This window comes from Ornithodoros turicata, chromosome 6 (assembly GCF_037126465.1).
Source record: "Ornithodoros turicata isolate Travis chromosome 6, ASM3712646v1, whole genome shotgun sequence".
NCBI classification, from domain to species: Eukaryota; Metazoa; Arthropoda; class Arachnida; order Ixodida; family Argasidae; genus Ornithodoros; species Ornithodoros turicata.
This window is the reverse complement of record NC_088206.1, coordinates 54,856,937-54,884,764: the sequence shown is the minus strand read 5'-3', so window position 1 is coordinate 54,884,764 and position 27,828 is coordinate 54,856,937. Positions and strand designations below refer to the sequence as shown.

Here is a 27,828-nt window from a genome sequence, read left to right as displayed (position 1 = left end):
TCATCCACGTTTCCCAAATTTATTTTCCACACTACCTTACACATAGCACCGGGTGCAGTTGGCTGGGAGAATGAAGTGAGTAGCACATGACAGAAAAGTATTTATTTACAAGCCCAAGTGACCCTCACCTCCGAAAGACACACACACCCAACGACAACAGTGCATAGATCTCCCCAACTGCAATTCTTTTTTTTTTTCCTCAAAATAACCAGCATGCTGCACATTCTTTTTTTTTTTTACTCGATACTCGTTTCATTGCTTTTCACCCTTTTTTGTTTTGGGAGTAACCGTGAACAGTATAATATCAAACAACAATAGACACTTCTTAGTGGAGGGGGAACTACAACCCCCTCCCCACTTCTGTTGAGCAAGTGGGAACGGTTTCCTTTTCACCTCTTTTTTAATAAACAATATACACTTCTATCTATGTATAGTATATTTATACATGCACATACACAGTCAAACTATAGCTTCCTTTAACAATGTGTCCCATATATCTGTGACAACTCTTTCTTTCTTCCTCACCAGATGTGACCACAAATGCTGTGCAAAAGACAGTGCTTTACAACACACCATCATGTTTGGCCTTCCTTCCGTTTGTTTCCTTTTCGTGTTTTTGAAATGTTTGACTGTGTGTGTTTCTGAGGAATCGTACACTGTACAGGGATACATACGACAATGAAGTCAAAAAGGGAATGCTGCAAAATTTCCTCACAGTATGTGCTTCTTTGTGCACTATATAGTGACATCATATGGTGTTGGAACTGAATGTCAACAAAATTTCACACGCTCGACTCTTTGGCTGGTGCATTTACCTAGAAATACGTCTTCTGGTATCCCGATAGGTTTCTCATGCAGCGGTTACTTTGTCAAATACCATTGGGCTTCACTAGACCAGACAGTATATGACCAATCTCGGGTATGTGTCACAAAATATGAAACTAAAGCAGGCTAGAGATCAACAAAATGAAAAAGGCGTGTGCAAATATTTGAAGCGCACAGGTTATTTTGGTACTAATACATATTTTAATATTTTACTGGAATTTTGCACACAGCTTAGCGAACCTCAGTCAATGCATTCAATTCTGGAAATATTTAAGTACTCAGTTACCCAAATTTAGAAGAAAATAACTTAGTATTACATAATGTGAAATCTCTTCGTTTATTGTTCAAGCGTTTTATTCTATCACTTCAACACCATTAACAATATAGTATGAAATGTAACATAGAATCCCCTTGTGACAATGTTCATTTGATAACAAGAACTATATACCCTCAAGCCATTTGGATGGAACGTGTTGGAAATTGATAATGATGATAATTCGTGATGATTTGAATAATGTCTGTAATGCATGAGACATCACCGTAGGAAGAATAAGCTTGCACACTGCCTTGTTTTTTGCCACTAGCAGAAGAAAGTTATCAGGATCCCACCACGCTCATGCAAGAGCTTTTGTCCCAACATGTAGTGTATGTCCAACAAAGTACATACGGCACACCACACCGACATCCTAGTTCGTAATAAACATCAACAGCTGCGGAATGTAGATCCCCAAAACGAAAAGCGTGAACAAGACACAGTTGTGTGGCTGTGAGTTTCCGGTGAGCAGACTGTGTGTGCTGTACGCCTTCCAACATGATTGGGGCTGCACAGATAAGTTAACAGAAGCAACGACTACATACAACAGCACTTGCACCACGTTCATCGTAAAACGGCCCCGAACGCGCTGACAACACAATTCTAGTTCTAGCTCGACACGTATGCACGTCAACAAGAAATAGAGGATCAGGCACGGCTTATCTTGAAACCGTGTCTCTCGATAATGCAATACAAAGGTTCTCTATGAAAGAAGAAGTATTTCGATAAAAGTAACGCCGGAATTTTGCTAGTGCGGATGCTGTTCGTTACGAAACTTTGCAAAAGTACAGGACATTGGGCTGCTGTGACATGTCACATCATTTCATGTGGCCATGCGCGCGACTAGTACGAGTAGCTACGGGGTGAAGCAACCAGTACCCAGTACTTATGTTCTAGATTACATCGAATTAAAATGTAAAGCAAACAAATTGCATAATTGAACAGTAACAACGGCCCAAGACAAGAGCCTGTTGAGACATTCAAACTACATCTATACCGTTCATTATCCCATACATAGTAACAAATTCTCTAATGTGACCCAAAAAAAGGACAAAGGAAGTAGCAGTATGGAATGCAGTTTTCAAGCTGTACAAATTCAGCTGCTAACCCAAACATACTTAAAGGGGCACTAAAGTCCAAAAATTTCTCCTCACTTAAAGATGTTGTTACCTTGACACCAACACCAAAGGAACGGGATTTGTCTGTTAATGTGACGTATGATGTCGTGATGTATGAGTGAAAGAAACTTCGACGTACGCTTTCCTTCTCCCTCTCCTCCTCAGGAAGCATGACAATGCAGAGAGGCCTCGGATTGGTTTCCTCAAACAACCCCCTGCCATTGAATGGACAAATCGTTTGAGGAGACCAATGAGAGCCCCCTCTGCATTGTCAGCCTTCTTGAGGAGGAGAAAAAGAGGGAAAGCGTAAATTGCAGTTTCTTTCGCACACATGACACAACAGATGAATCCTGTTCACTTTATGTTGACGTCAAGGTAATGGCACCGTTGATTCTGCTAGGGGAATTTTTGCACTTTAGTGCCCTTTAAGGTAGCTTCAATGCTCGGACTCTACAAAAAAAAAAAAAAGCATGTCCATGGACACTTGTTTATCCTGTTTATCATCAGCTCACACGTATGTGTGCTGTTTCATCATGCTGTCTCATAAGTCGTTGAGGAAGCAGTGCGTACCCTAAGGAACTTGTCGGATCTCTCTATATGTACACTGCTGGCAATGCTATGAACAATGTGTGCAGATCTCTCTTAACAAATTGCTTGCAGCGTATTGTGAACACAATAGCTGGGACTGCATACTTTGGACTAACGTGCACATAATGCACAGTCAGACTAACTAATTACTGAGCAGCAGACTTCAACTTCCACTGTTGGCAGTGTACTTTCCTGGCAGAAAGGAGGGGGGGGGGGTTGTCTCTGGCAACTCTGTGATTAATCTCATTGGCACCAGAAAGCCACATAATGCTGCTATGTGGTTTTCCTGCATCCTACCAAGCATCTTCTTGTTCCTTACCTATTCCCTGTCCCACCTTACAAGCACAGTGGGTCTGATTTTTGTTGCCTCTTCCCACAGTGCCCATATATGCTTTGTCCATTACTTTTTTTCTCCATGATGATGAATTATGCTACAAGGGCACCGGTCAGAAAACATCATCAGCACTCCGGATGCTGAAATGCTGAAACAGTCGTGGTACATTTAGTACGTGTGGAAAAAAATAAGTGCTAAAATTTGGGCGCCCAAGTTTGGAGTATGTTAATTATGCGAGCACATCCATGTATTATGCAAGTAAATACGGTCACAAAGGTTGCATTGGTGAGGACCTACCCTTCACTGTCTAATCAGCAGAACACACGCCGTAACTCACGGGGGTCTGGGGGTCACTCTCTCTTTTCTGCCAGGGCCATAAATGCACCCCACCCCTCCTCTCGCCTTGTTTTTCTGCCACTGATTGGGACCTTACATGGCACAATTTCGATGAACGCTGCATTGCACAGGGGTAGCAGCAGCAAAGCCTTCGCTCAACGACAGAAAGAATGCATCAGGATTAAATTTTTCTAGTAATCTTCAAGTAACTCTAAGAATTGAACGTGTCTATGAGCCTGTACTGGGTCTCTATACTACAAATCGTACTGTATGACATCGGGGAAAAGTAATTAGCCTGGTAAAAGTACACTGCAACCACCTTGTCAATGTTTACGACCGTTTAATAAAATGAGCTTCTGCTGGGCAAAGGTTGATGACAGAATACACCCTACTGTATTCCGCATCCTCTAGAAAAGTTAATCAACCTGCTAGGTAAGATGGACACATCACGATCCATTCTATCCACTTCTACGAAAAAGTGAGCTATGCGAATGCACCCTCGAAACCATGACGGAGGCAATGTTGCTAAGCGCTAATTCGAAGAGGTAAAAATCACCGTGTGAAGCGGACCGTATTTTTTAACGCTGGAAAACCACCCGAGACTCTTCAGCAGAATGTAATATATATTCTCTCTCTCTCCTATTCTTCGCAACAGGTGTAAAAGTATAACGCTACAATTTTTTTCATGCCGCACATTCAAAAAATACTGACAGGTTCTCCAGACGGCTGAAAACATACATCTATCTCTAAAGTCTGTATACATATATGTGTGGGCGTTGTGCTCAGTCTATCGGACGAGCGCACACCTGGAAGCTTCGAAATATTCTCTTTTTTCAGTTGTACCATGTACGATTTGCAATGCTTGGATGACAGACACAATACTTTTTTCAACCCTGTGACGCGATTTAACGACGTAATCATGGAATGTTTCCTCGACAACACACCAATACCCTTTTCGCGTGTGGTATGAAGCACACAGGTAAGAACTAAAATGTACATTGGCTCTAAAAATCTCAATTATTCAACGTCAACAGTAAATGTAATTGAGAAAAAAGTAGACAAACCAAAAAACAGGCTTTCACAATTGCATGAGTTTGCACTGTGATGGACCCAACGCACTCTTCTTTTTCGTTTCACACACTTTTCTACATTCACACACTAATGTAATGACGTAGTCATAGACCCACAGGAGAAGCTGCGTTCATTCAGTAGAGCAAACTTTCGAGGGACAAACAGGAGATCTCTGCATTCTGACAAATGCACCTCTCCCCCTTTTTTTTCCGTACCACTGCTGTCCTGTTGTTGTTGTTTTTTTCTACATATATTTGTTTGCCTTGAACTAGCAATTAGAAAATGAGCCCTCCACACTATTTACAGGCGCCTCAAAACTACAAGACAGGGAGACTCGGGACAGGGACTGCAAGAATGTGGTGACCGAGATGACGGTAGGAATGATTTGCTTTTTTCGTTTGGCACATCTAAAGCACTGAGGAAAAACTGTAAAGCACGCACACATGCACACAAACACAGCTTTCTGCAGGCTGTACAAGTACTACAGTGTAGATTGTAGCTTCTCCTACATAGTAAAACTGGTGTCCTTGTTTTGACCTCAGTTTTTGTTTTGTCTGTGAGGATGTAGTGCATTTTCTTAAAAAAATCAAAGCGTTCACAAAAACACTGTATGATGTCCTGCTGCAGGGTTCACTGGCTGACCATGCTTTTGACAAATCGATACGTAGTTATTACATTTCGTTACACTTTCGTCATTTCGATGCATAGTTATTTTGTCAAATCGACACTTAGTTATTACATTTTGTTACATTTTTGTTACATTTTCTTAATTTCCACATTGGTACTAGGCCACCTACTATTACTGGTAGCATAATACTCATTGTTCGTACAGGCAGAAAGATTTACATTTTCAGTATCATGTTCTTTGCAATTTATTCGGGAATAACTTACAAGTAATAAAACGTTAAATGCCGATCCAAAGTGCTGATCTCTCGACATAAAAATGTATTATGTCAGGATCTGGGCTGTAATGGGCTTCGTCAATCTGCGACCAAAACTTAGTTAGACACCTAAGTTTGATTAAATATCAGCACATCCGGAGCTCTTAATCTTTTGTGGAAACTCTTATAGCTCTATCTTGTAACATTATAAAAAGAAAAGTTAGAGCAGCGTCGTGAAACATCCACCGTCAATGCGAATCGGTGCCAAAGACACGTGTGCTAAAAAAGGTGAAAATGAGGAGCAAAGATTCATGTAACATATCTTCGATGTCTACCATCATGATGCTATAAAACTGGACAAAAAAAAAGTGAAACAGTAAAATCTATGTGTGAACCACGTATCACTTAGATGCAAAATAAATTAGGAACAACTTTGTAATACCATGCTGTGAACCCCACAGCACACAGATATCACGCAGTGCATTGCAACTCTAAATACATCTACACAGTGTGACACCACTGTCACTTTGCTAGTCAATTCAGGTCACATAATGCTACAGGGTGGAGTCGCATGAGCTATATCTTCTGACTTTTCTGGGTTCCTCTGTGCAATTATAATTACAGTGTAAAAAATAAAATAAAAATGGTATCACACCAGTTGTCTGCTTCATTGATTTAAGTACACGTTCTTGACAACGAATAATGAAATAAACATGCAGCATTGAATGTTACAATAAAAGAGGTGGGTTTGCATCTTGTTGCTTGTCACCAATCAAGTCATGCTGGAAACTAGCGGGATGCTTTATGTGAAAAATGAGCACAATTTCGCATTGTTGTGTGAATTGTTTTGCTTGAACTAACAATGTTTAATGAGCTAAAATTTACCGACTCAGAGCCGACATACAGTGTGTACGTAGTCACATGATTACTGGGCATGAGTGGTTGCATAGTCAGACGAGGTATTAGTCAGATTAGTTTTAGAGCTAGAAAAACAGCGGTGTAAAAAGAGCTGTTTTCTCCTAGATTAAAAAAAGCAAAGAATTAAAATGTGATAAAGCATCAATGCCATGATTTCTTTTTCCTCTCTGTGTTTGAACTGGCCAGTTAGACATACCTAGTCAAGTAAGGCAACAGATAAAAACTTGGCAGCTACATCTTATTACCCTGACACTGACCACCCTGAAACATCCATTCCAAGGGACACCCCAAGAATTTCCATGCACGACGTAGTTGTCACCGGCGACAGCCTGTGTCCGAGATGCGCCGAGGACCTTGAATCGCTCAATGCTCGTCCACCCCACTAAAAAAACTGAACAAATACTGCTATGCATTTCCTCGCTGCCATCCAACAAATATCACAGTTGCGGGCCAGACGGCTTCACGGAACGAGGAGACACAGTGCAACAACATATAGCGGAGAAGCGCAGTGCATAAGACGACCAGATGGTTGTTTGTTTCCGTTGTGTGTGAAGAGGGGGCGCCGGTCAAGCGCCTATTGCAGTGTTGTTTGTGGGGAAGGCGAGGGCTACAGGGCTGTGCTCTGCCGCCGTTGGTCAACACTGGGCTCCAAGAAGAGGGCCGGATTTTCGTTGAGAGATGCTGCCAGTTGGCCACATTTCTCTTCGTACTCCTTTTGGTGCTTTAGGCTCGCCTGGGAAGTAATGGGTCAATATATCTCCGCATGAAATCATGTCTCCCGTTTAGTCTGCCCTGTGGCCTAATGATACCGACAGATCCATGACGAGGAATGGCCTCAGCTTGGGCACAATATGCAAGGTACGGCAATGACGTCAGCTCAATCCAGCAACAGTGATTTAATGTACACATACCGCAACTAACGGGCTCGGTTTTGCTGCTGCATAAAATCTTAAATGCTGGGCAGGGAATAAAAAATTCTGCAATTTTCTGCAGCACGTGCTTGCATGTCTAAGCTGACGAAGATATACGAAGACAAAATATTTTTTCCTTGTTTGACATAGCAGTAAAGTGACTGCAAATCCAAAATACAGTTGTGGCTAAGCATCGGATGGCACCTCGTGCTGTTTTTGCATAGTAATGACAGAAAAACAATGAATCCCCCATCTTCATAGAATTTTTCAGTACAATACCTGCAAACTCAAGCCTAATCAAAATTAACATGACTATAGGTCAATAATACACTATCGCAAAAGAATAAATCCTTCGAAGAATTTTTCCAAATGCCTGTGGTACAACACAGTCATATCTAATCACAAGAAAACTCGCTTACGCAAGTGACTGCAACTTTATGAAGTAGGTATATGATAAATTAAATTTAGATGTGCCACAGATGTTTGATGCTAACAATCACAGTGGCTTCTAGATCAACTCTGAAAATACTCCATATCCCAATGCTCAACCATGTGATGCACTAATCCTACAAGCTGCTGGTGCACTACGATCAATATTGCTGCAGGCAATGTAATAATTAAATTAATAATAATGAAATAAGCAAATTACTTGCTGCTTATCTTCCTCCAGAGACTTTCGCACTTCTTCGTGCTGCCTCTCGAGCTCAGATTTCTTTTTTTCGAGCAAGCTACTAATCTGCAAATAAAAGGGTATCAATTATCATTATATAAAAGTCGCTATACCACAAGCCACACAATCTCTAAGTAAGTATGCAAGTGACAAGAAAGTTGGAAAGTGCTTTGCAGTGCACGACATAGTTGCAGTAAGGAAGGATAGCTGCTTACTCGTTGGCGCTCAGCTACAGCTTCTCCTATCATTTTCTGATGAAGTTCCCGTTTTATCCTGCAAGGTTTGAGATATTAGAAATCATTGATAATATGGGACGCATGCACCATTGCTACTGGTTCTTTTTAGAACTCGTCATGGATGTCACTTATCATATACAGTAAACTTCCGTTAATTCGACCCTGACGGGAACACAAAATTTGATCGAATTATCCGAAGGTCGAATTAAAGAATTGGCGGGAAAATGAATGAGGTGAATGTCCCTTTTGTGTGATCGTCTGCTGTCGCTGACACTTGAAACGTGAATTGGAAAACATGCTACGTAAGAGCGTTGATGTGATGGAACCTTTCGGTGTTGTCTTCTTAAGACAAATAGAGTTCCAGGGCGTCAAGTCCGGCTTCAACGTCACTCACACTGCACGCTGTTGGCGCAATCGTCCTGAGTTTTGCTTCCGCCATCTTTGGTGTGGCAGGACACATTGCTCAAAATATTGGCATCTGACAATGCTGCTGTTCACTTCCGCGGAGTCGTCGAACCTCACCAAGCGCACGTTATATATTCGACTCTCGTTGCACCAAAAGATTCCGAATGAGAGCTCGGTGAAACGTGAAACAAAAAACGGAGAGAAAAGGTGAGAAAGGAGGCGTTTCCTCCTCACCCGGGGCTCGCCAGAACCGCCACCGTATAATTTGAGTTTTAGTGCATCGTACGGTATCGCCGTTGTGTCCGTAAGGGATACAGTCGTCGACCGATTTTTCAGACCCCAATTTAGATACCAGAAATAGAAGCTGATGTTATCAGGCAGGGCTGGAAGCGCATCAAGAAAGCATCGACAAATTTTTCCAGCCTACTAGTGCTTAGTAAAGTTTATTTTGAAGCGAAATTCGTTTTTTCGGAGTGCTCCATTATTCGGACTTTTGCGCGATCCCCGCCAAGTCCGAAAAATCGGACAGCGACTGCAGTGTGATGGCTCTGCCCAATGCCCGAAGCTCTCTTTATATTTTGCATGTGCCCAGAACCACCTGCACTATCTCTTACGTACGCAAAGGCGATAGCGTACGATGCACTAAAACTTGTGGTTACTGTTATGGATATCGGTACTGTTCAGTCGCCATCTGCCACCTGAGCTTTAGGGCAAACTTTTCTGTTGCTATGTGCGGTGCAACGTGGGTGCCTGTTTCGTTGATACATCGGTCAAATTATACGATGTGGACTGCTTTCATGTTCGAAATACCCAACTTTTTTATCAACAGAAACATATGGGCATTTGACGGGACTTTCGAATTCGATCAAATTAAGAGAAAAAAACGAACTATCTGAAGTCGTATTAACAGAAGTCTACTGTACAGTCCACCCTCGATTTCCGAACAGTGAATGGATATTTCAAGAACAAAGTTCACAAGGTACAGTACTTATTTTCAGTAGTACAATACTCATAGTAGAATATATGTTCAGGTGCCAGTTCAATCACTTGTCATCATTAGCTTTGCAAATGCATTACAGATTTGTACAGTTGTATTGTTCCTAGCTAATTTGCAGCGAAGCCACGTGCCCTGATGTTAACTAAACAGTCTCCAAAGTGCAACTTTGAAAGCATAACATTATCAGTAGAGTCTGACTTTTTCGGGTCAAATGTCCTTACCGGATTCAGGAGGAAAAAATAGGGTTCTGTTTTTAAATCTCTCATTTGGCGTCAAATCCTGTGCTACTGGTATATTCGGGTGTTATTGGGTTATCACCTTTTGCTTTCTGTCAAGCAAGCCGCCCGCAGTTAAAGTGTAAATATTGGTCAAATATACATACCTCGCTATTTGTAGGTCCCACCACCCCATGTTGTAACAACAGATGTGCTTCGCATACTGTACAAGCGGTTAAATTCGTGGGCTCAATAATTCGCGAATTTGTGAGGAGCCAGGATCAGGCAAATGTTCAGAACCTTAAATTTGCGGTACCGCGCTGCGTCGACCGTGCATCAGGCGTCTTATAGGGGCCCTCCACAATTGAACTTTTAGGGAGAAGTTAACAAAAGGTGTCACAACTGGGTAATAACCCATTGCATTTGTCTTCCTTTTGAGCTCTTCTGACTGAGAGGGCGGCGATCAGGGGGCCCTTACTCGGCTGGCATCTGGGTCATTGCCGAATTGCCCTGTCTCCCGTCATTCTTGTCACTGTATAGAGCAGGTACGATTGGCACTTGACAGTGATGCGGCAACTTGTACAAAGGCCGACTCGCGTAGCAGCGTGCTAAAACCCATACACGCTATGCTGGATGATCGAGGCTTGCAAGGAACTGCAATCGCGGGACGCAGACACCCGCGCAGGATTCGTGAAGTCTGGGCTACTGTCTCAACTTGCAGCGGAGAAGAACTGAGCACTTTGTGAGGCAATACAATGAAATAGCGTAAGAAACCGCATACATATGTTGCCTCAGTGTCCTGGGTCAAATTTCTTACATATTGCGTTAGCGTATTTTTCTGTCATTGGGTCGAATATTTCGCGGAACTTGAAATTCGCGAAGAAAAGATCGCTCGCGAATTTCGCGAAAATTAGTTCATTGCAAAAATTACTACTTGTAGAGTACTTCTTGTTATCTATATCGCACGTTCGCATAAACTGCTAATAAATGGTGCACATGATACGTACTAAAACATGAAATGTGATTGGAATTCGTAATCGTTGGAGTAATTGGAATCAGGTTTACCCAATTTGGTCCTAAAATGATTCGGCAGGGAACAATCGTGAATAATACCCCGAAAATGTCAGACCCTAATTATCTACTAAGCACTCCTGATCGCAGTCATTTCCAATCAACACACCTATCGAGCTCATTCTTGTCTTTGTGCTTCTTGTTGAGGCTGCGCATTTCCTCCTTTGTTTGAGTCTCCAGTCGCTTCATCAGCTCGCTTACTTCCCTGCAAACAAAATCACAGCTGTAAATTAAATCAACACATATAATAGCGTAACTGTACCAAGGGGGGAGTTGAGGAGGTACAATTACTCTATGTAGTTTCTTAAGGTGCTTAATTTTGACAAGCAAAGACTCTAACCAAACAGCAGGAAGATATCCCTGTGTGATCGGGTATAATCAGAAGAATTTACTTTGAATGCTCTCAAATACATAAGAAGCTGCAGCACGCTCTGCTCACAATAGTAGTGTTATTTGAATTTCTATGTATATTTCTTCGGGTAATGAGTCATACAGCATGTTCCACCTAGATTGTGCAAAAAAATTTAAAAAGACAAAAGACTTGCTAAAAAGACTGCGCAAAATCTGCAAAATCAATGGTACGTACGTATTTACTAGAACTGTGTGAATAGCAAAATTTCCAAATTGAGTCAAATACAAATATTTCACAAATACTGCAAATCAAATTTGGATATTCCTAAAAAGCCCAATTTGAATGCTTCAAATATCTCACTTTTGAAAATTTCATAACTCTGTGCCCATCAGGAGAACTGTGGCTCCTAATGGGTGAGTCTATACAGCTTTTCAGTCAAAATAAAATACATTATCACGAGAAAAGGAAGCCTATCTACTTCAGAGATTGGAACACACATTACATCACTGGAATGTGCAACCTTTAGTTTATTTGTTCTGTACTTTTTACAAATTGCAAATATTTCCCTCTGCTACTCTGGAAGGTGTGAATACATTTGTTGGAACTGGAGCAATGTACAGTGGGACCTGTAATGACTGATAATGTAAGCAAAGAAAATCTTCCAATCACTTGTGGGAACCTGAAAATGTCTGATGTGAAAGAGATGCTTTCCACGCCACCCTCAAGAGCTTTCTGTAGCTCTTTTTGTAATTTCTTCCTTCGCTTCGGTAGAGGGCTGTTATTGAAGGTAGAGTGTAACCCTGGACAGCTCCAGCGATTAGTTCACGAAGCCTGTGAGCTTTGATGACAGGGAATGGCTAGAGGTTGATATCAATCATTTTTTGCAACTTTGCCATCTTCAGCGGCCTTTCTTGACATAAGAACCAATCGTAGCACTTCAGAGTTTCTGTGACTTTGAGCGGATTTCTTTGGACTTGGAAATAGCTCATTCGATGACTCCATGTTCCTTAACAACACCGCAATGATGTGAATGAAGGAGGTGACTTCTCAATGTTGCACAGTCAGTACGCTATGCTCCCGCTTTCGGTTTTCAATTTACTTCGCCCTGATACCGAAATGGACACAAGACATGGCAGTGACGTCCGAAACAGGGCGAAGATGACGATCGAGTGGATTATGTTTGGTGTCACCACTCTTACTGCACAACACATTTTACTGTATGCAAATTTCGGCAGCCGCCCTGTGAAGGCGCTCATTATTTCATTCCCCACATCACCACCAACAACGAGGTAGCGGGGAAGAGTATCGTCTCTGGCAATGAAACTCTCCATTCATCATCTTAAAATAAATTGTTGTTGTTGTTGTTGTTGTCCGCGGTTTTTCCATTCCGCAATTTTTCCATCGTACTAGTGCTTAATAAAGTTTATTTTGAAGTGAAATTCGTTTTTTCGGACTGCTCGATTATTCGGACTTTTGCGCGATTCCCGCAGAGTCCGAAAAATCGGATGGCGACTGTATTTGCAACATTCGTATTAGATTTGTATTCGACAGTTTTACTATTCGCACAGCCCTACAGAATTCAATTAATTAGTTCTCTGTCTATTACATTTTTACAAACCAACCAACAACCTTGTCAATGAAAATGCCAAGCAGCGGTAAGTAATACGCAAAATTCTGCACCGAGGCTTCACCTGTCATGGAGGTCTTGTAGCTGCTGCATCTGTGCTGCCTGAGATGCCTGCATTGACTTTTCGAGTGCACCAAAAAGCTGAAAATTGAAATCCAACACAAAATATTAAGCATCAGAACACGTCATCACATAGCGCAGCATGTCATCAACACATGTCATTGTGTTGGTGATACATGTGATACTTACGGAGTCAATATACTTGTGTTGAATGTCCATTTCGGCCCTGTATTGCTCCTTGGTGATGTTCAGCATGGCTAGGTTGTGGCTCTTCTGCAGCTCCTCTTGCTGTAACACAACATGTATGTGTACATAGTGCATATTATCTGACAGAAACATCCACATATTAAAGGAGCAGTAAAAGACCCCTCCACATATTTTTTTAAGGTTGCAGGAGAAACAAGCGTCCTTCCACAAAAAGTATGGTTGGTACTGACGGGAAGAGAGATGCATGCCCGAGAGATCAAAGATAAGTTAAACATACTAGCAATGTCGCAAAAGAAAAGATGGACAAACACTGCACTCCACTGACAGCTATAGAAAATTTTATTGGACACACCTCTTAAATGTGTACATATTTTCCTGTCAGTAGGGGAGGGTGAATCCTCAACAAAAGGGGGTAAAAGAAACAACAACTTTATTTGAGTGATGATAAGTGGGAGGTTTCATCCCCAGGGGCAATACCCTACAGGGGTGAAAGAAAGTGAAAGAAAGTGAAAGAAAGGGAAATATGTACCCATTTAAAAGGTGTGGGATAAAATTTTCTTTAGTTGTGAGCGCAGTGAGGTACATGTCTATCTTTCTTGTGTGTCCCTATCTTTAGTGGACTGCTAGTATCTTATCTTAGCAGTGTTCAGCGTAAGTTTGCACCAACTGTGCCAATACTGCACAGTAATTAGATCAGTGACTCCTTTCCTGAGAGAGCGAATGCGACTGACGATGCTCCATGACCTGGGAGGCACGATGAGTGTGCCGATAGAATGCCTTGCTCGTAGCTGCTCGCTACGCTGCTCCTATATCACACTGTGCTCGTTAGTCCCCTCCATGCCTCCCAAGGTCACACTGCTCTGCACAAGGCTAGTTTTTCAGGGTGTTTTTGGAAACTGCCTTGCACAGTGATAACATAATGTACAGCAAAATTATATTGCACAGTTGCTCCTTTTTGACTGCTTGATTAACTGACAAGTTTTCAATCAATCCAGAATGTCATTTCGCTGCTCCTTTAAGAGAATGCATTCATTCCGTAAAAGTAGTTTAGTAAAGGCTAGTGTTACACTACCTTCGCTCTGGTTTCGGCATCCAAATTTTGGATCTGCGATTCGTTCTGCTGTTTGAGTGCCATCCTGTATAAAGAAAGAACACTGTGTTACTAAAGGCAAAAAGTACTTTTTTCCTTTCTTTTCTCCAACAAAAATGATGGGACATTTATCAATATAAAGCAAAGTGCCTTTAGTACAAATATGGAGCCATCACTCTCCTGTCTATCAGAGTACTGTGAAGAATCTGTGTGTGTTAGAAGTTGCTCTCCTTAATCCAACAGCCAGTTGATAGTATTTTGCTTTTGCTCCTTCTGTTATCACGGGACACAAACTTTACTCTTAGACAGTGTGTTCCTAGAGAAAAGTGCATTAAAAATAGATCCCTGTGTTTCCAAGTTTTATGTGTTTTTCAAATCGGGGGTAGAGATCTAATTTTAGGCCAGGAATTGTAAAACAGGGTAAAATCGAAGAACGGATCTTCGAGTGAAAAGTGCTTTTCCCTGAAGTGCAGAAAGTGTACATACACATCCCCGCATGAGAACTTCTTGCCCAGCTTGGAATGAGACTTGCAGAGCTGTGCCTTGTGCTTCTCAGCTGCTTGAGCAACCTTCTCTGCTCTCTGCAATTGGCTGTCTCGCTCTTTGTCCCGCAGCTTGTCGTACCGCCGCCGGGCACTGCTCAGATCCTTCTCCAGTTTACCCAGAACCTTCTGAACTGACTTGTGCTCCCTCAGCTTTTCTAATGGCTCGGCCGTCAGGTTCGCCTCGCTCGATTCTACGGCGACAGAGTAAGAGAAGGAGTCATAATCTCTTTCATCCAACAAACAATATGCGTCAAGATGAAGAGTTATGGCCTCAATTAAAGTGTATCCAAAGATTCACATCAGCAAATATACAAAGTGAATTTTCTGGCCTAGCAAATAATCTCAGTATCTTTTACTTTCAAGTTCCTTGATGTGTGTAAAGCATGCCAATTTTTTGCCATCTTGTAACATTTAAAACATTTGTGAATACCATGAGAACACCTGGGATCATCATGAAACATTATGAATTCTGCGGGCGTTTTCAGGATTTATTTGAAGCATGGAAGGTTTTCATCAGGGTGATATTGGGTTTCACCAATGTATATCTAATCTGTGTGCAACACTGAAAACTTTCCAGCTGTTAAAATCATATTCCAAGCTCCAATTTACTCAGGTGTCTGCAAAATGATACACCAAAGGTATAGCGTGAGCTTGTCCATTTGCATATTGGTATCCCTGCAAAAGATAAAGCTCTACATGAGATTTTTCATGAAAAATGGCAGATGTGGTATTTGGCATGCACATGGCTGCACTTTGTGCACATTTCTGTACGTTGTTGAGTGTCTGTTGAAGCTCTCAAAAGTAACACATGTAGCAGCCCTTGATATAGCAGCATACTTGACCAGACATGACAACAACAAGCAAAATAAGTGGGCATGAAAGAAAATGATGTTGTGACGAAATGTGAAAAAGGATAAAACAGAATTTTGTTAATTCAGTTGCAAACAATGCATTCAGTTACAAACTCACCTAATAATGACAATGTTTTCTCCTGTGATCCCTCATCTGACAAGCTTCTCACTGTTTGATCCAATTTCCCTGCAGAAAGACAGAGCCACTTTTGCTTAGCACCTGCAGTGCCACGTACAGACACAAGCACTATCATTAGACCCTGAAGTTTTTGGGTTTTATTTTTTTCTATTTTTTTTTAATTAGCAGGTTAACGGCTTGGCTTAAAAAAAAGGGTTGTGATTGAAGTGCTTTCTGTGCTTCTTTGATATGTATAAAAGATATGCTAGTTTCGCAGGAAATGCATAAAAGACATGCTGACAAAGTCCAGTATGTATCATATCTAAAGTGAAAGCTTGAATTAAATTAATTAATGATATGCTGTAAATAGATACACCTTAGACATGTGAGCAAGGGACATATCTCGGTCTTCGTACAGCTCAAGTTACGCAGTAATGCTACACCAGCTCGCGTGGCATATTTGTTAGGATGATCACCTTCCCCGCCAAGGCTGGGAGGTGACGCGGGTTTGAATCCTGGCACCGGCTGTGCTGTCTGGGGTTTTCCCTGGGTCTTTCGACAGACTTTCCAGACAAATGTCGGCACAGTTTCCCCTGAAGTCTGCCCAGGATGCATGCTAACTTCCCGTCCCCCGCTCCTTCCTGCTGTCCTCTCTCCATCTGTCCATGCCTGTACACCACTAATAGCCACAGCTGCTTCCCGGTGCTAACACCAAACTTTAATATGGAGATAACACACAAAAGCCAGGTGCCTGTGCTGCAGTGAGACAACATGTATGTCAATACCCACGTGTAAGAGTGTCCTGTCGCACCAGTTTGGGGTCTGGGCTGCGCTGCACTCCCCCATTCAAAGTGGTAGTTGCAGGTCCCCCGTCAGTCACCTCAGCCGCTCCTCGGGGACTGTTGCCTTTGGCCTCAGATCCTGCTGCTCCCCCAGGAGACGAAGGTCCAGCTGCTCCTCCTGCATGCCCCGCTGCGAGTGCGCCGCCTGCACCTGCAGCTGCAGGAGATGACACCTGTGCCGGAAGCTTCGTCTCTGCTGCCGTGGGTCCCTTTCAAAAGCAATGCATGTCAATGTTTCAGTTACAGAAGAGCCTCCTCAATGGTGCTGTTCCTTGTTGCATGAACCATTTTTATCCCCCTTGTGCAGAAACACAGGAATGTTTAAAGGTGTATTTAAAATGCACTTACAGTTACAGTACTGCACATTCTGTGACGAAAACGTGTGTGCTTTCAGGTGTGTGTTAGGTGCGGTTAGTACAGTACATATCATTAGAAGTAAGTACTCATTGCTCTGACCAGAAAAACTTCATCATTGCACATAGAGCAATAGCTGCATAGGCACACTTGTAACACATGTATTTGCCATAACAACCACGTGGGCATCATTATACTCAGGTGAAAAATGTTTGCAGTTACAAGTGGTTTATTAAACAATTCCTCCTTGAAACCACTTTGAACCACTTTGTACGTAAATGGCTGAAAGTGAAAATTTTTCATAAACCATTAGGAATTGCAGACATTTTTCACCTGGGTAAGCACGCTCGGATTGCTATCCATGGCAGCATAACTGGAACACCATATAATTAGCAGGAGTCTAATTTCATGAATGACAATGTTGAGCAATAACTGTGTAAAAAGTACACATAAAATGCACATATGTGAGGACAAATTAATCATATTGTTATAACCATGCACATTGTAACAATGCACTTACAAAAGTAACCAGGGTAAGCAAAAATCGAAAAGTTTATATGGTAAAAAGATCCATTGTTCTTAGAGGAGAATGGAGAACAACAAATACACAGCCACACTTTTTAGGCAATGTGAAGGCTTCTGTGAACAGTCAACTTAACTGTTTCAAATAATTTTTCAAACATGAATCTTTGCAATATCTTTCTTCCACTTTCATTTTACTTCTTCCAGGCATACAGGGTGTCCCAGAAAACGTGGCATTGAATTATAATAAAAAAAAACTATGCCACCTAGAATCATTTGTTTTTATTAGATTTTTTGCCACGTCCTAATGTGAATGTCATGCACTCCAAGTTTAATTATGTAAATATTTGCGAGCTGAACTCGGAAATTTGCCAAGTAAAGGTCACTTTTTTACCCCACCAATATGAAGAGCGTGCTGAATTCACTCAAATTCGTGATAATTCACAGTGATATTCATGAGCTATCCCATCGGGAAAAATAGCGAATATCATGCTTTTCGGAGCACCGGACGATAGCGTGCGATGACTTTTTGAGCGCAATCGCTCTCAGTGCGACGAAAGGAGGTGCGAAGCCAGCCCACAGAGTGGTAGTAGAAAAAGTAACAGTTCCCAAAATTGGGAGAGGAAAGCATTATCCCAGCGAAAGTCGGACGTGATAAGCCGTGCCTGTTTTATCTCTTTCTGCGATGTCGGGGAGGGCTGGGTTTCCAACCTCCTTTCGTCGGACTGACAAAGATTGCGCTGAAAAATTCATCGTGCGCTAGTCTGTGCGACCTCCGTAGAGCATGATGTTCGGCTATTTTTTCCGATGGGATAGCTCCTGAATATTTCTGTCAATTATCATTAATTTGACTAAATTAGACACGCTCTTCACATTGGTGGGGTAAAAAAGTGACCTTTACTAGGCAAATTTACGACTTAAGCACACAAAAATTTACATAATTAAACTTACGTTACACGACATTCACATGAGAAGGTGGCAAAAACCCAGTAAGAACAAATGCCATTGACCGCATGACTCTAGGTGGTGTAGTTTTTTTATTATAATTCAATGACACGTTTTCCGGGACACCCTAATGACGAAAACACAAGTGACTTATACTAACAGATTCAATGCGTTTTTGTTATATTAAGTCATCGCGGAGAGCATCCAACAACATCTGTCATCGTATCAGCAAGCTGTGTGTATGGTACTTGTAAAGGTGTAAAATATTGCTCATGTGCTTGCTTGGGCATGGTATGATGCCCGCCACAGCAGGAACTAACTAAGGTCACCCAGGGTTGAGGGTGGCACAGCCTACAGCATAGGTTCTCAAACTCTTTCACCTGGGGAACCTTTAGACAACTTTCAAAAATCCCCAAGGAACCTGTAGTTACTCATAGTGCAACAGGAATAATGCTGTGTTAAGCAATTTGAAAATATGCTGCATCGGTGATGCATGTGAAAATGGATGCATGCGCACGCATCTACCGAAGAAGAGAGGAGGTGAAAATGCGCGACTCAACCTTCTCCATGACCAGAAAAAGTCCCCGAAACTGCGCAGAGGAGTGCGTGCATTGAAAAAGACATCGTCATACCACCGTTTGTTGTACTGGGCTGGGCCAATGTTGGCCAGGCTCACGCATCTGTAGAAATCTGCACGAGTTCCGTGGAGTGACGTGGCTAGATGCGTGGAGTTTTTCTCGGAAACCCAGGGAAAGCGGTTTGAGAACCCATGGCCTAGAGTCACTAAATAGCTTATTTAGCGACTCTTATCACGATAGAATCAGAAGCACATTCTTAAACACAAGTACTGCAGAAGCATGTATATTATTAATAATATGTAAACGTGTTTTGAGCATTAGATATCAAGTACCACTGTCGGAGAGCTCACCTCATCGAGATCATCGGTGAGGGCCCGTAGCTGTGTTGCATGCTTCTCGATGCGCGACTGGTACTTGATGGGGTTAGCCAGGGCATCGGCCAACTCTGAGAGGCCATCAGGCACATAGTCCTTGACTGTCACTTGGACAAAGAGCGTCTGGAGCAACAGGGGTTGCCCTGACTCATTGCGCAGCGACACGTGCCGATAGCCCGGACGTAGCCCCACCACGGGCAGGATCCGGTGTCCCAGCAGCTTCCCACTGTCCTCGCATACCTGATTTGCAAGCACACGGACATCTGTTTAGGACCACCTTGCTTATCGCACAATACCACAATGATATTGTATAGCGCTGTGCTATTCATAGCCTATTTTCAGAACTCGAAATTTCCAAACATTTTTCGAATAGTACTGAAGCGAGGTATCGCTATCGCCATTCTGCAAGTGGGCTTTGCCTCATTGCATCCAAGAGTTAGGCGAAGCACTCTTCTCGTTACCGCTATTTTTTTGCTCCGTTCTGCAGGTCGGCTTCACATCATTACACATAAGTGAAGCGTGCTCTACATTGCTTACAGTATTCTGCCACTAAAGTCTACACCTTCTGTGACCTCATGATCAACACTTTACTCTCAGCACTGCATATTCCAGTAAATCTACTCCCAACTTTCAGAGTTATGTTCAGTAACAGAAGAAAATATGCGCAGTTTCTAAATAAAGTACATGAAATTCACGATGCAAACATAGAAATGAGGAGATGCACACAAAGCAAGCTGCATGGATCATGTTGACAAACCCTCAGTGCAGTTCATCCCACTAGTGCAGTCTACCATACACAACACAGAGGGACCCTTCTCTCACGATAGTTATGCTGCATGAAAAGGCTCACAAGTTTGGAGCAGAACATCATCGAATGAGCACAACACTACCAAATATTTCACCATGAGGTGTTCCAAATTATTCGAATTGGGCCTTCTCTGATTATTCGAATTCGATACGCCTTCTGAAGAAATTATTCGGATTCGATTTGCTTGCTTTCCCTTTCACAGCCAATCACGTAGCACAACCTCCTCGCGCGTCCTTGCCACCCAGGGTCCCAGCTGTGCTGCCGTTACGGATTACGCGAACCGCATTTTGGCTTGCCTACATTTTGTGCTTTTGTTGAGATCCACTTCAAAGTCCCCTTCTTACCCATGGGCTGTGGAGACGGCCCGCGGGTGAAATAGAAGACTCTGATGATGAAAAAAAAAGTGTTGATCATTGCAGCCGCGAGATCTGCAACGTGCTGTAAGTTCCTGCCGGTGATGCAAGCTCCGAGGAGGGCTTCGTGTCCTTCAAAGAGTACGCCAGGACAGAAGACACAGAACAGACCTGTGCCGCAACTCTCATGGGGGACATCGTTCTGAACACGGCTCGCACAAATGAACAGAGTGACGGCGGCGGCAGCGGCGATGAATCTGCGTGCGCGCAGTTGTTTTCGGAAGTTTAATCTTAAGCCAACGGCGCGCACTGCGATACGATGGATTTCGCAGCCCATCTTGAAGGAACGGTGAGGTGCGATGTCATTTTCGGAAAGTGTCAGACGAACATAAGTGAGTTCTTCGACAAGTAAATATATATTCCTTCACCATGTGCCCAGGTTCAATTAATTCGAACACCTGCTTAATTCAAAACTTTTTCGCCGTCCAGGCAACTTCAAATTAACGAGGTTCTACTGTACCAAGCATGTTACACAACAATTTCTGCATGAACGAAAAGAACATATTTTTCACAGGTACACACCGAGATACGTAGGACTGCCAGGTCCGGGAGCACCACTTTTTTGAAGACAAAGGGTTCCTCGTCGTAGACCGGATTTATGCCGTTCGCCGGCACTGTGCGCGTGCGGAACCGTCTCCGTACTGTGTCCGCAGGGAGACCAAACATGTCAACTTCCACGTATGTTCCTACATGCTTGTCTGTCAGAAACTGACCAGAGATTATCTGTGCAAGAAGCAAACTCATATTTCTGCACTCTGTTGCGAATGACTTCCATGCTGTTAATAGAAAAACGGTGTCGCTTCTCACCCTAATGGAAACTGTTCCGGCAATGATACCATCCACTGTTGATTCAGTGAAGGGATCAAACTTGCGATCAGCCCGTCGCATGAAGTCTGGTTTCAGTAGGTAGCCACTACGGGCGTTGAACTCAAATATCCCGAGATTCAATTGCATACCGAGATCTTTAGAAGAGAAAGATTGAGGAATTATAGGAGGTTGTGATCACTGGCATTAAATAATAATACAGTCGCCAACCGATTTTTCGGACATGCTCGATTATTCGGACTCGTTTGCGGAACGGCCCCATAGAGTTGATGTCAGGGCCGGTGCTAGGGGTGTGCAAGGCCAGAGGCAAAGGCACATCGGGGGGCCTGTTTCACACGATTAAATGCATACTTGATATTTAAAAAAAAGGTTGAGGGCTTCATGCGCGTGGCCTAAGGCGGTCGCCTTACTCGCCCCCCCCCCCATCACAGGCCCTGGTTGATGTACAAGAACGTCAAAAATTTCGGACGCCGTGCAGCCCCGTCGCTCGATATTTCGAACTCTGTTTGCTCAATCAACTAATTTCTCTCTTGGGGTGACGGAAAATATTGGTATCATCCGAAATTCATATCAGAAGAAATCAACCAATATTGAGGGGAAAAAAAAAGGCCATGATTGTTTATTTTCCATTCCTCTGAGTGGAACAGGGCTGTCGTAACGCTTTTGCGTCTCCGTTTTTGGCCAACGGCTTGATTCCAAAGGCCCAGCACGCGCTCTCCGCCTGAGAGTCGCGCGACAGCGCTGTAAAGCGAGCTTCACCTAAAGCACGCATGCATTAGGTGAAGCCGACTTGCGGACTTGATGACGACGGTGTCTCTGTCAGTGTACAGTGACGAAATGTCACTTCGGGAAATAGAAGCTGATGTTATCAGGTAGAGCTGGAAGCGCGTTAGGAAAGCATCGACAAATTTTTTCCAGCCTACTAGTACTTAGTAAAGTTTATTTTCAAGCGAAATTCGTTTTTTCGGACTGCTCGATTATTCGGACTTCTGCGCGATCCTCGCCGAGTCCGAAAAATCGGACGGCAACTGTATTCTGTCATAAACATTGCGCAGCGTGCATTGCGCAACATTGCACATTTCTGTGTATTTTATCCACAGTGAAAGAGAAGCATTGCTTTCTAACACTGTGAAGCTCTAGTACTACAGGCATCCAAAGCAGACCCAGAGGAGACATATTTAGAAACACTAAATCTGCGAAAGACATCTTTGGACATCTACATGCCCAAAAGACATGACTCAAGGCAGAAAGACTATTTCGGATCTCTACACAAAAGGGTCCAAGTTTGCTCCAAGGACTGCTTCGCCATCCAATGAACTCACCTAAAGTTTGGTAGTTTAAGGCTATAAGTTGGCAGCCTGCATTCCAAAATACCTGCAACAAAACAAAAGCTGTAGTTTCTGCTCTCAAACACAGTATTCTATTACAAAGATAAACCTCATGATAGAAAATAAGCTGTGATGAAAGGCAAACTCATAAAACCAGGCAATCCTAATATCGGGGTTTGTGATGCAGTGGCATGAGGATTCTCCAAGGCAATGCAAGCAAAAAGAGAGCAGCATTGTTCTATGCCATCATCTCTACTTCGTTAAAAATAGTCTACGTTAATATCGTTATCAAGGGCCGTCACCAGGTGCTAGAGATTAGAAGCCCTGGAAAAAAACAGAAATTTTGGGGAAAAACCAGTTTTTTTTCGGGTTTTTTTCCTCGTCTCCGGAAAAATAGACGAAAATTTCCAGGTGATAAAATTCAAAAATGTAAATTTTCGTGCCTTTGATGCGTTCCAACCCGCCAACAGTGCCTTAGGTGCCTCCAATCTGCCAACAACCACCAACTTAGTGCTCCGTCTGGCCGCCCCAAGCGATCGCCATCGCATTCACATAATGTCGGAGTTCTGGCCAGAGTGGACAGGTTGTTCTAATTACCTATCGCTGAGTAGACAGCAGTCTCATGGGAAGCTCTGCTCTGCACTTATGCCTAGAGGATGAACACTACTAAAGCATCTAGCTCATTCTATGCTGTGGTTTGGCCAGCAATGCTTCGACTCAGCAGTAACCACATTTGTTTCCATTTCTTCCAATTTTTCGGGAAAAAACCCGAAAGAAAACGGTTTTTTTCGAGCGATTCAAAATTTCCGGAAATTTTGAATCTCTACACAGGTCTGCTGGGCATCGCTGATACATGTATGTGTTTGTTTGTTTGCAAGAAAAAAAAAGATATGCGTTTGTAGTTTCCACTCAACCCACAACTTTATTAATGAGAACTGCTTGGACATTAAGTTTAAAAATGCGAAGGTTGTTTGGCTATTTTGTGGAAATACACATGCCTAACATTAATGTTAATAGTAACAGTGTGTATACTACACAATGTTAGTAACCGAATTATCACAGGCTGCAATGCTTCAAATTCGTATTTGAATTTTGTTATCAAGCTAGTACGTTTGAAGGACTTTGCTTCGTGACCATCCTGATGTATACAAAATTGCAATGAATGTCCTTACGACGTTAGGAAAAAATTTACTTCCATACCTAATTTTGTTGTTATATCGGAGTCTGTTACAGAGAAGTTCCTTTGAAGCATTGCATTAACAATTGCATTCAATTATGTTGCAATACTAAAAGTAAAGGAACAAACCTGAGGCATGTAGTTACTGGAAGAAACTCTTGTACCACTTGGATATATCCTACTCAATTGGCGCTTATTATAACTGGTGGCATAGTCAAGTTAACTCCTTTCTAAATCTTGGCATGAACAGTGGGATGCAGTCAATTATTGGTACAGTGGAGACCTCTTGCAATGACGCAGTACACAGTGCATACAGTTGCTACTTCCACTGGAATAACCGCACAGATACCGAATTCAATGTAGCATATTCACTTGCATAATCAGCATGATTGATTGCATAGTTAACACCTCCCCCAACCTTGTTGTCCAACGTATAAGCATTCATTTGTCAAATATTCTTTGTATTTCTTCAATGACCTTTGAAAGGTCATTCTACGGAGCATGGATTCTAACTACAACTGTACTATGCAATTACATAATGACTGGCACTGGCAAAATTGCTGAATACCTTGAGAGAAATAATTTGCTTGTGTTCACCTTCATTTATTCTCTACCCCAACAGAGCTATAACTACTAACAAAACAGAAAAAAAGGATACTTGACAAATTCTACAGGATGTTCCTTGAGCAAATTCGTGGCCTGTGTCTCAACGAATGATGAGATCTCATAACTGCGGTCCCTTTCTGAAAAGAAACAACATATGACGCAGAGCGTACAATTAAAGTTACTTAGGCACACAGTGCAGTTGAACACAGCTAAAATGTATCACGTAATGGTATCACTTAAAAGGATCTTACTTTCAGCATGCTCGAAGGAATGAAACCGGACTGGCTGAATGTAGTTGACAAGAGCAGACATCTCTGCAACTGCCTCTGTTTCCTTGGCGGCTGTACCCTGTCATAAGCATAATGTGTTTCAGACACTGTTGACAAAGTTTGCTAGCACTTTAAGTAGCAAACAGTGAAGGACTAGCAAGTTCAATGTTGTGCCTCCTAAAAGAAAAAATATGCGGAAGTCATTTGGTCGTCCCAATCAAGTCTGTGTGCTGTGTATGCAAGTCAGTCACAAAATGCAGAGCTAGTGTGTGTGCATCTAAATTTTCTTGTGTGCCCTTGGTAGCGTTTGACATAAATATGCATGTTACCCTTTTTCTAAAAAAAATGAAGCACTGCTTTGCAAGTAATATATGAACAGGGGCATAGCGAAGGGTCTGCTTTATTATTATTAGGAGGCTTCAGCCCATCCGTCGAAATGTAGTCGACCAGTAGTAAGCGTGGTGCTATTTTTTTGCAGGTGCATCGTGGGAATTCACAGAGGTGCTCAACGTATCGGATCATCACTGGCTATATCTTTTGTGTTTACGGGTTTTATGTTTGTTTTAAAATTGGGGGTAAAAATCTGGTGCTATTTCAAGAGCTGTAAGACAGGTAAAATTAGGCAATGTCAGGTGGAAACGCAAGTTTTCGGGTGGATAATAAAAAAAGAGCATTTATCGCATTTTAGATGAACATGAGATGCAGAACGGACATGCTGGATGTGTAGTGCATGTAGCATCCTCGAGTGCCGGCACCGGTGGCTGAACTGGCACTTTGTAAAGTTAGTTTTCGGGGATTTTCAGGTTTTACTCGAAGTGACGATGATGCAAATTGGGGGGTTAAAATGGGTTTTACCCTAAAACACAAGGCCATAGGTATATCCTAGCAATCACCAAGTCAACGCATGTTGCGTATGTCAATACTCAGTCAGGTCATTTCTTACATCATTTTTTTCAGAGAGAACGAAACAACAAGGATTCTACGAAGCACAAATATTACAGCTCACAGGAAGGTACCAAGCGGCACGCCCCACCATCAATTCACATTAGCACGTTAACAGCAAGAATCCTCAAGAAAAAAATATCATCTTGCGTGATAAATTGTACTAAATGGGGCCATTGTAATTGGGTCTCAATGGTTCATAGGACTCTACTACAAGCCCAATAAATGGCGCGGAAACTATATCACAATAAACCCCTACCTCGTTTTGGTCTTCGGATGACCTGTCAGGTACTTCCTCTTCTTCTGTCCCCGAGTCTGTGTCCCAGTCTTCCATGTCAGCCGCAGCCACAGCAGCTTTCGGATCCCCGTTCATCTCGCTGCTCCCGATCCCACTGCTATCTAATGGCGACGACATGAGAGCATCCGACTCCCCGGATTCCGTTTCCTCTCTCACCACCCCCTGAGGGGGAGGAGCCTTGTGAGGCCGAGTATGATGCTTCTTCTTGTTCTTGATGATGATCTTCCGCATTAGCTGCTTGGCAGAAGGCAGTGGCTGGCCACTCTTCAATGGATGGCTGGAGAGTGGTTCCGTGACGAGCATGTCTGCGAAGAACTTGCGGCAGTACATGGCCATCTTGGCCTGCTGTTTGGGTGAACAGTGGTTTTCAAACGAGAGGATGACGGGGAACTCGGACGTCTTGAAGGCGCTCTCAGCGATGGCTTCAATTACTTCCTTGAGGAGTATCTCTGTAACTACTGTGTAGCCATGGGTGATGATGGGCTCCTCGTCGGAGTTGCGTCCAGTCCAGCAGTCGAGCTCAATGCAGCGACAGCCCGCGAGCAGACACTGGCGGTACATTTCCACCGATGATTTGCCTGCGTTATAACAGTTCCTTAGAGCGTAGAAAGAAAACGCAGTCAAGCTGGTGAATTTGACTATGGTAGCATACAGGCTGTGTATGTATAAATTTACGCACACATTTTGGTGATACATGCAGAGACAGGGTTTATGTCAGCGTGACTTCAACTCTTATTATGAATAACTAGAGCTTGGAGTTTTAGGGAAATATGTTTTTCTAAATTCAGGGAGTAAAAATCAGGTAAATAAACATGTGCTCTAAATTCATGCAAATTCAGGTGGAAAAACTTCCACTGTGCTAAATTCGGGGAGAAATCGAGCTCAGTTACTCAAACTAACTGAGCTGGCTCGGTACAAATGGTGATGTGACTGCGTTTGCTGCCAAACGAGTTAGTGTGCATTCCTACAGATGCCTCAGTGAGGGCAATTTGCCCGGTAAAAATCGGGTTTCACCCTAAAGAGGCAACCTTCAATTCGGGGTGCAAATTCGGGGAAGAATCGGATTAAACCCTGAAACTTCAGGCTCTATGAACAACAACGCTAAATAGCAGGGCTTGTTCCAAAACTTCCCCAAAAATATAAAGAGCACTAAACGCTCCGCAAGTGCACGACGTCAATACACATGACGTCACAGTGACATTGCTAGGACAGTTCTGATTGGAGGAACCATGTGCACGCTCCATAAAGGTAAACAAAGGAGCATTCGGTGCACAGTGTGCCTCCAGGAGGGCTGAAACGGGTCTTATTTCTGTCACTTTTCATTCAAGACAATCTTGGTTTATCGACGAAAGACAAGCAGAAGTTTAACACGATATGTGTGCTGAAGTTTGAACTATTCGTCTCTTGTGTAAGTTTGTTCATGTGAGCATCCTGCAAACATTGTTCTTCATTGTGTGCAGATTACGGCCTTACGGAGTGGACAAATATCAAGGGTGAACTGCGGGTGTCCTCATGGAAGTGGCAAATGTAGTCACATGGCAGCCACAATGCTCTAAGCTACCATGAACTGCAGGTCAAAGACAACCGTGCCTCAACAGGCGTATGAACTGGTTGCATCTTATACTGACAGGAGCATGACTGTGCCAGTGGCACCAAAACGGACAAAGATGAGGTTCCTTTCTGGAAGATTGCAAGACTCCACTGTTATTAGGCACTAGAACTTCTATAGGGCCATGCAAGACCAGGGGCGGATCCAGACCCTCATTTTGGGGGGGCGGACAACGTCTCAAGCGAATTTCTATATAGTG

General features: G+C 42.8%; 1 protein-coding gene across 1 annotated transcript; it reads right to left on the bottom strand.

Moving 5' to 3' along the window:
* LOC135396743 (1-phosphatidylinositol 4,5-bisphosphate phosphodiesterase classes I and II-like) lies at positions 1–26,595 on the bottom strand. The gene is made up of 18 exons (XM_064627886.1): positions 25,982–26,595; positions 24,763–24,859; positions 24,564–24,648; positions 24,035–24,107; positions 22,723–22,774; positions 21,383–21,537; positions 21,098–21,298; positions 19,331–19,594; positions 16,529–16,790; positions 15,740–15,808; positions 14,712–14,961; positions 14,208–14,271; positions 13,118–13,216; positions 12,933–13,009; positions 10,999–11,094; positions 8,181–8,238; positions 7,945–8,031; positions 1–7,117 (listed from the first exon to the last, which is right to left on the bottom strand). Exons 1-18 carry the CDS (start codon positions 26,579–26,581, stop codon positions 6,992–6,994), a joined length of 2,715 nt encoding a protein of 904 aa, XP_064483956.1. The 5' UTR covers positions 26,582–26,595; the 3' UTR covers positions 1–6,991.
* Positions 26,596–27,828: the final 1,233 nt, after the last annotated feature.

Excerpts from the sequence above, each read along its gene's own strand:
- LOC135396743 (XM_064627886.1), bottom strand. The coding sequence starts at position 26,581 with ATGTACCGCCAGTGTCTGCTCGCGGGCTGTCGCTGCATTGAGCTCGAC. Across the intron at positions 16,791-19,330 it reads TCACCGATGATCTCGATGAG|GGACCCACGGCAGCAGAGAC; the intron begins GTGAGCTCTCCG and ends TGCTTTTGAAAG. Across the intron at positions 13,217-14,207 it reads ATGCCGAAACCAGAGCGAAG|CAAGAGGAGCTGCAGAAGAG; the intron begins GTAGTGTAACAC and ends GTTGTGTTACAG.